This window comes from Amphibalanus amphitrite, unplaced genomic scaffold (assembly GCF_019059575.1).
Source record: "Amphibalanus amphitrite isolate SeventyFive unplaced genomic scaffold, NRLGWU_Aamphi_draft 000052F_arrow, whole genome shotgun sequence".
Classification (NCBI taxonomy): domain Eukaryota; kingdom Metazoa; phylum Arthropoda; class Thecostraca; order Balanomorpha; family Balanidae; genus Amphibalanus; species Amphibalanus amphitrite.
In genome coordinates this window covers 478,856-494,176 of record NW_024881548.1, presented here as the reverse complement: position 1 = coordinate 494,176, position 15,321 = coordinate 478,856, and the positions used below count along the sequence as shown (strand labels likewise).

The 15,321-nt window shown below is 55.5% G+C and overlaps 2 protein-coding genes across 2 annotated transcripts in view; both read left to right on the top strand.

Annotated features, from left to right (window-relative positions):
• Positions 1 to 5,447, top strand: part of LOC122377863 — a 38,019-nt gene extending 32,572 nt beyond the window's left edge. The window contains exons 3-4 of the mRNA XM_043358378.1: positions 4,975 to 5,098; positions 5,296 to 5,447. Of these exons, the coding sequence (XP_043214313.1) occupies positions 4,975 to 5,098; positions 5,296 to 5,365 (194 nt within the window). The 3' untranslated portion in view covers positions 5,366 to 5,447. The remainder of the gene's footprint in view (positions 1 to 4,974; positions 5,099 to 5,295) is intronic.
• The window catches only part of LOC122377906, a 59,385-nt gene that overhangs the window by 25,329 nt on the left and 18,735 nt on the right, over positions 1 to 15,321 (top strand). The gene's annotated exons all lie outside the window — the stretch shown is intronic.

Here is a 15,321-nt window from a genome sequence, read left to right as displayed (position 1 = left end):
CGGGACCCCGACTGTGACGCTCGTGGTGTTCCAGCTGCCCCTCCGGTTTCCGCCCAGCCGCCGGTGGCGCGGCGTGGTGCCGGCGGCGGCCGGGAGTTGCGGCCCGAGGCGGCGGTGGTGCCGCCGCGCGGAGATGGTGTGGCGCCACCTCGTGGTGGATTTGTGGCGCCACCTCCCGGCGGTGAGGGGTCGGGTTCCCACAGCGGAGCCGTGATCAGTGCGAGCCTTGGACTCCAAGGTGTCGATCGGACGGCGCTGCCGGTCGTGGCTGTGCGCCTCCGTGGTCCAGACGGCAAAGTGGTCGTCACTAACGGATTTTTGGACCAGGGCTCCTCGGGATCTTTCCTAACTGACGGACTTGTTTCCTTGTTGGGACTCCAGACCGAGGAGACGAGTGTTGTGCTCGAGACGGTGGGGAGCGGGAAGAGGCGGATTCAGACGTGCCTCGCGTCGGGCGTGCAGGTGGCCGATGCGAGAGGGGGAGCTTTCCATGCTCTGCCGCCTCTGATGACCGTTCCGTCCCTGCCGGTGACTCAGGAGGACAGGTGTCCGAGGAGTGAGCTGAGGGCAGCCGCTCATCTCGCCGATGTCGCGCTGACAGAGGTGGACACGCCTGTGGGGATCCTGATTGGGTCGAACTGTGCCGAACTGCTTCTTGCCAGGGAGGTCCGGGCTCCGCCTGAGGGCCAGGCGGGGTTGTGTGCCATCCGTACCGTGTTGGGGTGGTATGTGATCGGACGTGTCCCTGGGACAGCAGTCTCGAGGGGCAGGCTGACTGTCAACTTCCTGAGGGTCGAGAGGGCGACCGATTCTGATGATGGGGTTACCCAGAGTGTCCGTGATCACTGCTCGGAAGGCTGTCAGTTTCGAGCCATGTACGAGCGGGACTTTGGTGACCTGTCTGATGACCGTGAGTGTTTTTCCCTTGAGGAGCGTGAGTGGATAGCCGACGTCGAGTCAGGCGTCCGGCGGGACTCGGAGGGTCATTTTGAGATCCCCCTTCCCAAAACCGATTTTGGAGAGCTGCCAGACAGCTTCGGAACGGCGGCCAGACGGTTGAACTCACTCCGGAGGCGGTTCCGATCTGACCCAGAGTATTTTGACCAGTACCGGCGTGTTATCAGCTCGCTGGTCGATGACGGGTACGCCGTTCCAGTCTCTGACGATGACGTCACAGGTCCCGTATGGTACCTCCCCCACCATGGCGTGTGGGAGCCTGGTAAGGGCAAGCTGCGCGTGGTATTTGACTGCGCGGCTAAGAGTGGTGGTACCTGTCTCAATGACTTGCTGAGGAAGGGACCTGTTCTGACGAACTCCCTGCTGGGGGTGCTCTGTCGATTTCGTGAGGGGCGGGTCGCTTTTGCGTGCGACATTCAGAGCATGTACCACAGGGTGCATGTACCAGAGTCGGACACGAGCATGTTGAGGTTCCTGTGGTTCCGTGACAACGATCCGGACGGAGATGTGCAACTCTGGCGAATGAGGTCTCATGTGTTTGGAGCTGTGTCGAGTGGGAGTGTCGCCAGTTTCGCACTGGGCCGGTGCGCTGAGGAGGGTAGATCGAGCTATCCGGAGGCCGCTGATGCTCTGATTCGCAACACATATGTGGATGACGCACTGTGTGCTGTGGACTCCGTTGAGGATGCTGTGCATCTGGCACGGGATCTGAAGGCGCTGTGCGCCACGGGAGCGTTCAATATGACTAAATTCACCAGCAGCAGTCCGCAGTTCCTGAAGTATGTACCCATGGAAGACAGAGGTAAGAAAGTCAAACAGCTGGACCTCGACAAGGACCGACTCTGCGCCGAGAGTGCGTTGGGTCTCAGATGGTCGGTCGATGATGACACCTTCCGGTTTCAGTTCCGAGGTGAGGAGAAGCCCTGGTCCAGACGTGGTGTATTGTCCACTGTCAGCTCTGTTTTTGACCCCTTAGGTGTGGTCTCCCCCGTCACCGTGACGGGACGCGTGTTGGTCCAGAAGCTGTGCGCTCTCTCTTGTGGCTGGGATGACCTTCTTCCTGCCGTACTGGCGGAAGAGTGGCGAGAGTGGCTGGACAGGGCTAGAGAGCTGGATCTGGTCCGGCTAGATCGATCTATCGTGGGCCCACCCGGGGAGGTTCTGACCACCCGGCGGGAGGTGCGCTCATCTGAGGGTAAAACGGAGCGGTTTGTGGCGTTTCTGATGGGGAAATCGCTGGTGAACCCTATCAGGTTTGTGTCAGTTCCGCGCTTGGAGTTGGCCGCCGCTGTGTTGGCGGTGAGAGTGAGGAAAGTACTGCAGAGGGAGTTGGGCACCCGATTTGATACTGTTCATATGTGGACTGACAGCATGATAGTCCTGAGTTGTATCCGGAATCGCACGACGCGATTCAAAACTTTCGTGGCTAACAGGCTCGCTTACATTCATGATGGCTCAGAGGTAAGCGAGTGGTCATACGTGCCGACGGACGCGAACCCAGCGGATGTGGGTTCTCGGGGCTGTGCGCCGACCGACTTGGGACCCTGGTTGAGCGGGCCCGATTTTCTCGCGGGGGACGTCGACTGCTGGCCGGTGGAGCCTGCTGTTCCGTCCGCCCTGCCGGCGAGTGAGGTGAAGTCGGTGCCGGTCGCCCTGACAGCGGTCGGAGCTGATTCGGCTCAGCCGTGTGACGTGCTGATTCAGCATTTTTCTTCCTATTTTAGACTTAAGCGAGCGGTGGCTTGGTACCGTCGGTTCATCGATGTTCTTCGGAGCGGTGAGTTCCGAAGACGGTGCTTGGCGAGACGGCGAGGGCTGCGGCGCCGGGAAGTGCCCGTCCGGACTTCTCTGACGGTGTCAGACCTACGCGGCGCCGAGCTGGCGATCTTGCGCCGAGTCCAGCGAGATCTGCCAGAGTACCCGAGCGGTGTGTGTGACGATGGTCCAGTCAGCGTCAGGCGGAACAGTCCGCTGGCGAAGCTACGCCCTATACTGAGTGATGATCTGCTGCTGGTGGGCGGTAGGCTAGAGCGGTCCGACTGTATCTCCGTGAGTGCCAAGCACCCGGTGATCCTGCCCAGGCGGCATCATGTGACTAGGTTAGTGATAAGGGAGGCTCACGCTGAGGTGGGTCACGAGGGCAGACTCCATACCTTCTGGAGGCTGCGTGAGAGGTTTTGGGTTCTGGGTGCCGGACCGGAGGTCCGGAGGCTGATCCGAAACTGTGTCGTGTGCCGGAAGGTCAATGCCCGTCCTCAGCGGCAGCTGATGGCAGACCTGCCGGAGGAGCGCGTGTCCGGTGACACGCCAGCGTTCTCTTCCGTCTTGTTAGATGTATTTGGTCCGATTTTAGTTAAGGCTGGACGGGGGGAGAAGAAAAGGTACGGTCTGATGTGTATCTGTGTTGTCACGCGCGGTGTTCATATAGAGGTTTTAGATTCTCTCCGCACCGATTCCCTCATCAACGCCGTCCGACGTATCAGTGCCCGCCGGGGGCAGATCCGTCAGGTGCGGAGTGATATGGGTACCAACATGACTGGCGCTGATCGAGAGCTCCGAGAAGCGCTGAGGGACGTAAGCAGCCGTGATCTCCAGCGTGCTGCTCTTCAGAGGGGTATCGACTGGAGGTTCAACCCTCCAACTGCCTCTCACTTTTCCGGTGGAGTGGAGAGGCAAATCAGGACGTTCAGAAAGATTTGGAGGTCCATGCCGACGCAGCAGCGGGTGGACGATGAGTCGTTGCAGACCCTCTTCTGTGAGATAGAGTCCATTATGAATGACCGCCCTCTGACTTACGTGTCTACCGCTGATGGCGATGTGGAACCCCTGACTCCGGGACACTTGCTGTTCCTGAGGGGCCGTCCTGGGCCGATTCCAGGCGAGTTTCGAGAGGCCGACTCGTTCTCCCGACGCCGTTGGCGTCATGTCCAGTACTTGGCGCAGCAATTTTGGACTCGCTGGAGGAGCGAGTACCTGCTCTCACTGCAGTCTCGGCAGAGGTGGACGCAGGAGTCTCGCAACCTGGAGCCTGGGGATGTAGTCTTGCTAGTAGACGAGAATGTGCAGCGAGGCCAGTGGCAGATGGGGAAGGTACAGGAGGTTCTTCCCAGCCGAGATGGCAAGGTGAGAAAGGCTCTCGTTAAGACTAGCACCTCTGTGTATCTGCGCCCAATACACAAGATGGTAGTGGTGAGGTCCGACTCCGATCTAGAGTAAGTTAGAAGTAAGGTGCCGTCTAGAAATAGGCTGCCGTCAGCCACAGGGCTGATCAGGCTCGGTAAGGTAGGATAGGTAGAGTGTGAGCGGGACGCTCATCGGTTCAGTGTTGTGTGGTGGTAGATATATATATATAAATATTTTTTTTTTTCGTGGACGGATCGTCAGGTTTGTAGAGGCTGTCAGCTTGACGGGCGCTCCTGTGCTTCGAATGCCTCAGTCATTCGAAGGGGGGAGTGTAGATGGCGCCCGTCCTATCCTATCCTTTCCTGCAGCTTGTCCGTCTTCCGACCCGTTTCACATATCCTTCGTGCTCGTTTCCCGATAAAACCGGCGGCTCTAGGAGCCGAAGTGCGCGTTGGAGCGGCGGGCCGCTGAACGCTTGTGCGTAGGGATATAGTGCGCGTGTTTTCATTAATTAGATGGCGTTGTTAATTAATTGCTTTTGAAATATCATTGGAATATTTGTACTATCTCGTAGGGCACCGATTGTGCTGGTTGTAAGCGGATATTGTGTTTTCCGGAATTTCGAATGCCGCGCTGGCAGTCACGTGACCGGTTCTGATGTCGAGTCCGACTGCGCGGAAGGCGGTCTTTTCGTTCCCCGCCATGATTGGAGGCGGATGTGTTGCGGGTGCTCCGGATTTTGGTACCGGTGAGTGAGGTTCTAGAGGTTTGTAACTGCTGAATCTAATATGGTAACTACTCAGTTGAATTTATGTGATGAATATTTGTTTTGTTGTATAACTTTAATGTGAAAACCGGTTTATATGAGCTGATATGTTCGATTCTCCGGGACAGTGGCTCGGTTGCCCCCGATTCGGGGAGGACAAGCTGTGGAGCTTGTTTGTGGAGGCTGCCCTGGTGGCCTCGTGAGTTCGGTCGCCATGGTCGTTTGGCAGCGCGCCAGAGACTGGATAAGCCGGTATGTTATCACTAAAGATGCTCATTGTCTATCTTTGCTTTGAATTTCGATACCTCAACGTCTGCTGTGTATTGCTTGATTTATTTACTTGTAGAATGTTAAACAGAGTTCTTGGACCCCGAGCTGTGTTGTGACCCATTTTGCATCGTGCCAACTGGTATTTGACTCGAGCTCGTATTGTGTGGATGTGTTTGCAGTAACAATCAAATGATCGAAGACGGGATCCAGAGCGGTCCAATACAGATCTGTCCACGGCCAAGTCTCTGAGGTGGCCAGGTGACCGAGGGGTGGCAGGGAGCAGATGCGGGCGATGGTGGCGCGAGCAGTGGCCGGGGGCCATCTGCATCTACACTCAGTATGAGCGGCCCGGCCCGGCCCGGCCTGGCCTGTAACGCTTTTGAGAGGCTTATATCTCAGCAACCGCTGGACCGATTGGCCTGCGGTCTTTTTTGTTGGGTAGCCCCATCCCTTCTACCCCGTAATTGACTACTTTTGATACATCTCAGTGACCGTCGTGGCACGTGCCACGTGAAAAGTCAAGGGTGTTCAAGCTGTTTTGCAAAAGTAGTGATTTTGAGAGGCTCATATCTCAGCAGCCGCTTGGGCGATTGACTTGCGGTAAATTTTATAGGGTAGCAGCATCCCTTCTACCCAAAATAGGATACTCTCGAAGCATGTGGGTCACCCCCAGTGCACGTGCAAAATACAACAATAAGAGGTGCCAAATTTGTTCCCATTTCAGTAACTAGGTAATTACTGGGGCGATTTCGCTGAAACTTGGCATACAGGTAGGCACCCACCAGGCAATGCATTCCCATGTGTTGCGGTTAGGGTGCTACTGCACGTGCGCACGTGCAGGGGGCGTTTCCAGATCTCGAGAACGGCTGGGCCGATTGCGCTCAAATTTGGTACACGGTTGGGGACCAGTTAGTAGGGTGCCGTGCAAAAGTCATTTTGGACCCCGTTTGCACGTGCGCACGTGCAGAATGCCGCTTCCAGATCTCAGGAACGGCTGGGCCGATTGCGTTCAAATTTGGCACACCGGTAGCGACCGGTTAGAAGGGTGCTTTGCACAAGCCCCTTGGAAGTACCCATGGGCGCCGCCACCGGGGGGGACGGGGGGGACGCGTCCCCCCCACTCTCAGAATGGAAGGGGGACGTCCCCCCAAACTCATTACGGAGCGAGCGAAGCGAGCGTAGTCTTTCGGGAAATTTCTGAATTCTGAGTATGAGCGGCCGGCCGTGGTCATGCTTTTGCGAGACTTATATCTCAGAAACCACTTGACTGATTTACATGCGGTAATTTTTGTAGGGTAGCTTCATTCCTTCTAACTTTTGTAGGGTAGCTTCATTCCTTCTAACAAGTATTGAACTATTCTCGATGCATGTGGGTGACCCATTATGCACCTGCCACGTGAAAAACGAAGAGGTCAGTTTTGTAACAATTATAATATCTCGGTAACATACTGGGCCGATTGCGCTGAAAGTTGGCATGTAGGTAGGCACCCACTAGGCAATGCATATCCTTGAACATGTGCCACAGTTGGGGGTGCTGCTGCACGTGCGCACATGCAGGGGTCGATTCCAGATCTCGAGAACGGCTGAACCGATTATGCTGAAAGTTGACACATGGTTAGGGAGTAGGGACCGGTTAGTAGGGTGCAGTGCACCAGTTGGTTGGAGGTACCCCCTCGCAATTTCGTACGTGCAAGGCCCACCCCTCGCTCGCTCCGTTGGTCGCCCCAAAAGGCGTTTTACTGGTAGATTTAGGTGATAGATGGACGGAGCCAAATAGAATTAGGAATGACACGGGCGGTGAGGTCAGTCATTAGCCTTGGCTTTTGTCTCTCTCGACAGTGCTCGATCTTGCGCCTTGGTAGGTCGCCAGCCAGAGGCGTGACCGTGATCCACACGGGTGGGATCGTGTCGGATCGGGTCAACGCCAGGTCAGGACTAGACGACGCCGCATCGGTGGAGAGATAACATAACGGTGATGATCGTATGGAAGAATGGGCCCATCATCCTCTCGTGTCCGTGTATTCATGACGAGACTCACGACTTTGACAAACAATGGCCTTCCCCGAGACGTGTCGTCGAGATCCTGGCTATTTTTCTGTGTAACCACCGAGTCGGTGTCCCAGCACGGCTGGTCTAGCTGCGGCTGGGGGTTAATCGAAGGCTCGGTAGTCGGTCGAATGCCGGTGGATCCGCTCGGCGGACCGTGTCGCGTTGTCCATGCGTGACCTGTGGTCCGTTCTCGTGGTTTTTCGGCGGTTTGTTTTCGTCGTGCCTGTCGTGTGTCGGCCACCCGGTCCATCGTCGCGCCTCGGATGGTCTTCGCTACCGTTCTCGTCCTCAACATTACAGCGGCGGCGAGGATGGCGCGGCTACGACGGCCAGCGACAGGTGCTCATCAAACGGCCGCCTGTCACACCGTCAAGTCGTTTCCGGCGTCCGGGCGGCCGGACCGGACGGCAGGAAAGAAAAACGGCTCATTTATAGAGGCGATGAGCGATACGGTTCGAGTCTGTCCGTTATGACCGCAGGAGAGCCGGTCCATGGCGTCGTCCTGGACCGGTGGTAATTGGGAGGCGTCTGTGATAGAATCGGACCGGACAGGACCGGACGGGGCGAGACGAACACCTGTCAGAGGTGTCAGTGGTCGTGTCTCGTGACTGGAGAGGCTGGGGTTAGAGGCGTCGGTGACCATATCACTTGACGAAGAGGGTTAGTTTTAGAGGGTTGCTGCCAGTGGTCTCATCACGCGATCAGGTGGAGTTCATGGGTCAGCATTTGTCAGTGATTGTGTCAACTTGCCGGGCCAAAATGTGTCATGTGTGATTGCCAGCCGACGTTTCCTTTTAGGTTGAGATTTGTGACATGTTATATTCCGCTGCAGCTGCCCGTTAGTCGAGTCACCGGACGACGGGACAGTTGCTTACATTGCACCGGGAAGCCCCCGATGCTTACTCAGTGATGTAAGATAGTGTATTGGTGTGCAATGTGCATATATGACGCGACGCCCAGCTGAGTCAAAGGATGTGAGTACCCGTGGTGTTAGTCGCCTGGAACGTGTCATGTGACAACTAGCGGCCACATCCTTTGGTTCATGTTGCGGGGACCGTGGGCAGTGAGTGTATGTACCGCCGATTACATAGTAAGCGTGTGCCGCGGCGCCAGCCTATCGCTAGTGTGTCAAGTTACCAATCATCACTGGCAAGCGGCAGCCGCCGCCTCCGTGTCTGTCCGCTATAGCTTTACATACGGCCGAAGTGCAGCTATGCGTAATTGGTTCAAATCTCTTCTAATGAATGTAATCAAATCTAATGGAGCTCACTTACGACCGATAAATTTCCATTAGGGCTTCTCATACCGTTCGCTCCTCTGATCTGTTACACAGAGTTGGCTGTTGTTGGCCGTCTGCACCCAAATCGTGTTATCGTTCATATCATGATCGATAACAAAACGGGCCGACGACGAGTGTCTCGATGGTGTTAAGGACTGAAGGTTGTAGTGAGGGGCCGGGGGGGTGGGGTCATTTTTCGCAGCCTGTCACTCAATCCCCACTCGTCACACCGTCCGTCGCCGTCCGTCGCCTCTGAGCGCGCGTCTCGGACTGTTCGACCACGTGGTGTTTGCTTCTTCCCCGGCCTGTCCCACCACCCCTCCCTCCCTCTGTTTACTGCGCGTGCCTTATCTCGGGTCAGCCTCCTCCCCTCTGCCTCGGGTCGTGTTTCCCCTCTCCTCTTCCACAGACACACGTCTCTACCGTCTTCGCGCCCCCCCCCCCCCCCTGCCCCTCCCCTCCTTCCTCGTGCCTGCTGCCGGCCGCTCACTGACCTTCGAGCCCCTAATCGACAATAGGTGGGCCCTATTACTGATTCTGGCGGCAGGCTCTCAGTTCCTCCCCATCCTCGGCTGCCGTGCCGTCCGCGTGACTCGAGCGGACCACAAAAGACGTGACGCTGAGGGCTGGAGCACCGCCAGTCTCCCGACTACCGTGGGACCGGCACTGTGTCCCGCTCCATTTCTCTAAACAATGGAGGTCGTTCGCTGCGCCCGGTCGGGTGGAGGAGTTTCCTCGAGCTCCGCCGGGGTTGGTTCGCCCCTGGCCGCTCGCCGCTGCGTGCGGTGGACTGGGAGCAGCGCTGAGATGACTTCCGCACACGTTTTGTTGAAGGCCGCCGCGCCGTGGGTCGGTGGTGGTAATTGGACGGGGGCTGCTTGGGGGTGGTTAGGAGATGGATCTTGTGCGGGGATCACCGGCGGACTACCGGCAGACCACTGAGAGACCACTGAGGACCACCTGCGGCGCGAAGGACCACAGCAGTGAGCTGCAGATGAGCCTATTTAATCACAATTTGGGTACTGCTAATTGATGGTCTCGACTCCCAGGAAGTTCTTCAATAACGTCTTCAAGACGTTTCATTGTATAGTATCACGCGGTAATGAGGAGTGTTGCAGACCAGCGCAACTACGAACCACAGACGCTTACACAAAAGAAAGGAAAATCAGATTTGGTCAATATGCATTGTGCCTTAGCTCAAGAATAGAATTCCTGTTGTGCACCAAGAACCTGACAGTTGATTGAATGTCTTGTGGCCTTGTTCGTGACCTAATTTCTTGCAAATGACCCAAAGTCTTCCGGGGCATCAAGCCGAATGCATAGCTTGTGTTCCGTTTTCCCATCAATTTTCGACATTCGCAGCGCCAACTGAAGCGTTTAGTTGCGCTCCCTGAACCATGGCGCTGCTCCGCTGACGCATGGTTTCGGCAATGCGATACCTTTGCTCAGTGAAGCCAAGAGGCTAAACGTCTGTGAATAGCTCCGCGGATCAGTGCAGAAACCTTCACTTTGAGCCGGTCTAATCACAGCGTGCACGGCCCGGTGCAGGCTCATAGCGCACGCGACCCTGACATGCATTATTTATGCTCTCTGTTCTGGATCGCACCTGCGGAGCGTATCCCAGTAGCGTGTTATCAGTGGGGCTGCCCTAATCTGTCTGACCGCCCGGCCCGGCACCGCCCGGCACGGCGCGGCGACCGAAAGCTCGGGTTTGGTCCGGCGGTCTCTGTGGTCCCGACGGTCCCCCGATATGGTCCGAGCGTGCCAGGCCCGCCGGCGTCCCGGTCCCCAGCTGGCCATGGCTCGTGTCACTCGGTGCGTGCATTAGTCTCAATAAACAAGCAGGTGATTTGGCCGGCCTTGGTGGCTGTTTGCTCTCCTCTCCTGGCCGTGTGTGCCATTGCTGTTCCCTATCCAGTGCGCAGTAAGCGCTCTCTAGCGGTTGCTGTCTCTTGGGACGCAGTGGTGACTCATCGCTTCAGATGTGAGGCGTCTGAGGGCTTCCAGATATTTTAAATGTCTGGAGAATGTTTGCAAATGGATCTGCTTGGTGCTGTTATAGTCGGTTTTCTGCGGCTGCTGTCGGGACGAACCTCTGTCAGGCGGTATCTCTGAGATGGTGTATTACATGGCTGGCGGCTGTGCAGGGAGCGTTGAGTGACACGACCGTATCCAGCTACTGGTGGTAATTAATCATCGATTTCATCAGCGTCTCTGGGTCGTCACCGACTCGGTGGCCGCTGTCATGAAGCATAATCTCAGTTACAGAAGTGAGAACGGTGCCGGGCTTCGGCCGTCGGGTGCCGTAGGTGCTGGCGAGATTCCTGATTTGTTGAAGCCTCGTCTTTGATGCCACTAAAACGATGCGGCTCGCTCTGACGAGTGTTTCCGTGTTATCGGTGGTGCCACGTCGCCAGTGTGTCACCAGTGTCATCAGCAGTGTTTCCAGCCGTACCAGCTCGATGCCGGCGTCGGTCGGGCCCGCCGGTCTCTGGCCTGTTTATGACCGACGCTGAGAGGACGCCGGGACGGACGGACCGGCCGGCCGACACTCTGATAAACACACGCGCGGCGTGTCCGTCGAGCCAGACCGGCCGTCAGCCGAGCCTGCAGAGAATCGAGCGCGTAGTGTATCTCGTAGTCCCCTCCCCGCCTCCCCCTCCCTCACATCCAGCGACGCACCGGCGCGTCGTGTGGGCGGTGCGGTCGGCATGTCAGGAAGTGAGGAAGTTAGGAAGATCGTCGGCAGCTCCCGAGCACAGTGCGGGTGAGAGTGGCGGCACTTCCGGCGCGCTGCGGCGTAGATCGTCGCGCGGGCGGTGCCTGCCGTCTCCGGCGCGGCCTCTGTGCCCCGGGGCGCTCCCATAGTGCTCCCTGTGCGCCGGCGAGCAGCCAAATCGGCCTCTTCCCGGACGCTGCGGTCGCTGTATGTGTGTGTGCACAAGCCGTGCTATTCTGCACTGCGCCGCTGGGGCGGGTGGGGGCACTCGCCTCGTTCGTCACCGCCGAACCGAGCTGGGACGACACGTTTGTATAGCGGGATTTTTGTGGTTTCAGCAAACGATCCGTGCCGTTTACACGTGTTGTGGATGATTGAGTGCAGCCATGCACTTCCATTGAACCTCAGCAGTTCTAAGTTGTTACACCAATTTACACTCAAAACTTTTTTACTACCTCCTGGAGAGTTCATTTTCATCAAACCCGCAAGATAATAGTATATTGAAAGGGTAACTCGCTGCTACCATTATGTGCATAGTAACGGTACGTGGTTAATATGAACTTATTCGCCAGCGAAGAGTATTATTACCATGTAAATATCAATATTACTCTCGCGATCAAGAACATCACGAAAACTCTTTCCTCCTGGGTATCGTGACTCGGGTACAGATAGTCGTTTCATGCGTGGATCTTGTTTACCCTCGTGAAGATGATATTTGAAATGGAAACAATCAGCCAATCAGAAACGAGATCGGCCGTTTGCGGTTTGAAGGCCGCGCGCATCTGTCAGTTTTCGGCCGTTGGTCTCCGAGAGCGGATGTGAGCAGTGTCGGTGCCGCGCGGCGTGGCCGTTGGTGATTGTGCTTGTGTGTTGTTCATCGCCTATAGAGCCTCTGTGGACATTTTATTGTAAGTACCGATGTGCTAGAGCATTGCGTGCCGTTGAGTGGTGCTAATTTGACCTGGTTAACAGGACCCCGTGCATGGCCACGTGGCCTAGTGTTGTGAGTACGTACATTAATTTTGTTGTGATGCTACAAGTTTATGCATTTTGTTGGTGACTTTGAAAAAGCCTTGCACTGTAGTGATCCAGTCGCATTATCTCACGCAGACGGGCGACCACCCAGGAACGCCGTCGCTCGCTTCAAATATTGTGCGCTCTGCCTAATCCAATATGAGGGCGCTGAATGTCTTGTATTCATATTCAAATTGCATTCAAGTTGTATCGTGGTGTTTATTTACCGCTTGTGCATTGCTGAACGCTTTGTATAAATTTGTATGAATAAGTGAAGAGTCTCACAATGTTCATGGTTGGTGTGCCCCTCGTATTGTTTGTACGGAAGCCAAATATACCTACATTATTGCTCTTGAAGCATTTTTTTTAGTTGGTGAGCTCCGGTTAACAGAAGCTTCGTGAAGCTTCTGAAGGAAGCGTCTGTGGGTCTGTTACCATCCTCTGGGGGGTTTACACTAAAGGAAAGAGTAAACATTACCATGTGACAAAGGGTAGGCCATAAGAATATACTCTCTGTAGGAGGGTAAAGCACAGAGTAGATGATGCATTACTCCCTAAAAAAGGGTTCCGTTAAAGATTTACCCTTTCAAAGAGTGTAACCCAAAAAATGTTACACTCTAGACAAGAGTAAATCAAAAGAGTTTACCATTCAGAAGATGGTAAAAAACGTCTGTGTGTCATGTTACCCCTCCCTGGCGAGTTTACTCTTCATGAAAGAGTAAAATTTACCATCTGGAAGGTGGTAAAAAACGTCTGTGTGTCAAGCTACCATGCTATGGCGGGTTTACCCTTCAGGAAATGGTAAAAAAGTTTTCAGTGTAGGCATATTCGATATCACATATTGTCTTATTAGCCACTGCTCGAGTACTTGTTACCTATTTACAATTTTTACATTTTGTGCATTCGCCGTCCAATCAGTTTGCCCTTTCCGTGGCCCTGATCGCCGCAAACTTGTCTGTGTTCTTTGTGACAGAAATAGTCTGATTTGCTCATTTCACGTTCGGCGGAAGATCGTCAAATTAGGAGGAACGTCCGACATTCCCGTGGGTATTATAATCATTTGTCAAAAGTAGAAGAAATATGACATAATTGGGGAGATTCGCGATTTCCTGAAGTGGAAGACAAATTGCGATCCTTTTCAGAATTAATGGTATTGTCGGTACCCGCACACAGGTTTATTAGCCGACTTACTAAATGGATGACTGGATTTCCGGATTCCAGGCCAAAGTATGCACACGTGGATGAGTAGCCACAACTGATGCACTTTGGTAACGTTTCCTCCAGCTGCTGCTGCGCCTGGACGGATGCCCTTCCGCTTTGACTATGTTTTGTCGTTCTCTGGATCACTCCCGGCACTAAAAGCATTGAGCAACACGTCAGGGCACTATGCCGGAGCTGCATCCATCCTGAGCAGCTTTCTCTTCATGCCCTCCCGACTGCCGCCGGTCCCATTGGTGATACGACTGGTCACATACCTACCGACTCGGCCTGGCCAACTGGTTCCGGGACTCATGCATTTACCATAACGTGTTTTTATTGTTAGCACACACCATTGCCGTCCTTTTTCTTCATCATTTTATGTCCATGAACGAGTTCATTCGGCGAAACCATTGACCAGCGCTTGACGTGCAGCGAAGTTGTTCATGTAATACTCCTCTGTGACGTGTACGATTTAATGCCTGCCTTTCTATGGAGGCGATGGTTGTGAAATTCACATGTTGCATTGACGCGTGATTGTCACGTATTAGATATTGACGCGATACAATGCTTTTCGTAGAATTGAGCAGCATGAATCGTTTTCCGTGACTTGGTTTCGTGTAAATTGGAACTGAAAGACCTCAACCACTGGAAATGCTACGATACAATCTCTTATTTGTCACGATGTAGCTGGCTCGAAAGGAAATCATGTTATAAACCCACTCTTGGAATGCGAGCTACCTGACTTCTTGGTTTTACCAAGGAGTGATTTCATATAGTCTAATCGAGGGACCAGCCGCCACTCGCCATTGCTGGAGCTCAGTGTCTGGGAGCTTTCGTGTTCCTCGTCGACGAGCTACTGTGCTGTCCCCCACCGAGAGCTGGGACTGTGCCGATGGGGCGCCGCGGGTATCCGGGTCCCCAGTCAGGTGGGCCGGATCTGGCTCCTGATGGATAACCACCATCGGGAGAGCCGCGACTGCCGCCGGTGTTCTCTGGCAGATCGGGTGATCGGTCAGAGCCGCTAATGGCTCCATGTTGTGTGGGGTGGGTCGGTGGGTCTGCAACACTGCACGGAGCTCCATCGGCCGCCACCATCGGTGGTGACACAGACAGCAGAGGGAGCAGCACGACTTGGCTGTGGGTTCAGGTGTGCTCAGCTCACTGGTATGCATCTTACGACATGTGACTCAGGTGTGGGTGTAAGGTGTGGCAATGCATAAAGCGAAGTCCACTTAGAGAAGGCTGGGCTGCAGATTCATGGCGCAGGGTGAAACTGGTTGGCCTCCAACTGCACACGAGGTCAGGTGCAAATGTCTCTCTTGAGCCCAAATGAGCGCCGTTTTAGACTCGCGGGAGAGTACCGCCAAGGACCGGCGGTGGTTTCAACCGGGTCAAGTGGCTCAACCGCGCACACTCTCTGCCGGCGCCTCGGATCACCTGGTCCTGCGTGCCGGCGAGACAGCTCCTGCAGGTCAGGCCGCAGAGGCCGAGTGGGTCACGGCTGGACTGCAGACTGGTCCGCCGGGGCCGCCGGTCTCTCATGACCGGGTCACCGGAGAGAGAGAGTGAGCCGGTGGCAGTCGGAAGGAATGTGGCCGGCTCGTGCCGCCGCCGTCCAAACCGGCAGCGTCGCGCCCGGCGGCCCGCCCTGCCGACTGACTGGCCTGCTTACAGAGGCGGACCGAGCGCCACCGGCCGCCGTATATATCGGACCGGACAATCGCACCGGCGCCGGACAGGACTCGCCACTTTCACACCGGTTGGCCGGCGCGGACTGCCGGGTCCTGCGGCGTTGGCAGATCGGGGGCGGGCGGCTGCGTCAGCTGTGCCAGCGTCAGCCGACAGTCGGGCAGCCCAGACAGAGACAGACGGACAGACAGACGGATTGATAGCCGAAGCCATCGATCAAACAAAACTCTCGCCGCCCGAGCCGCGGGGGCGTTG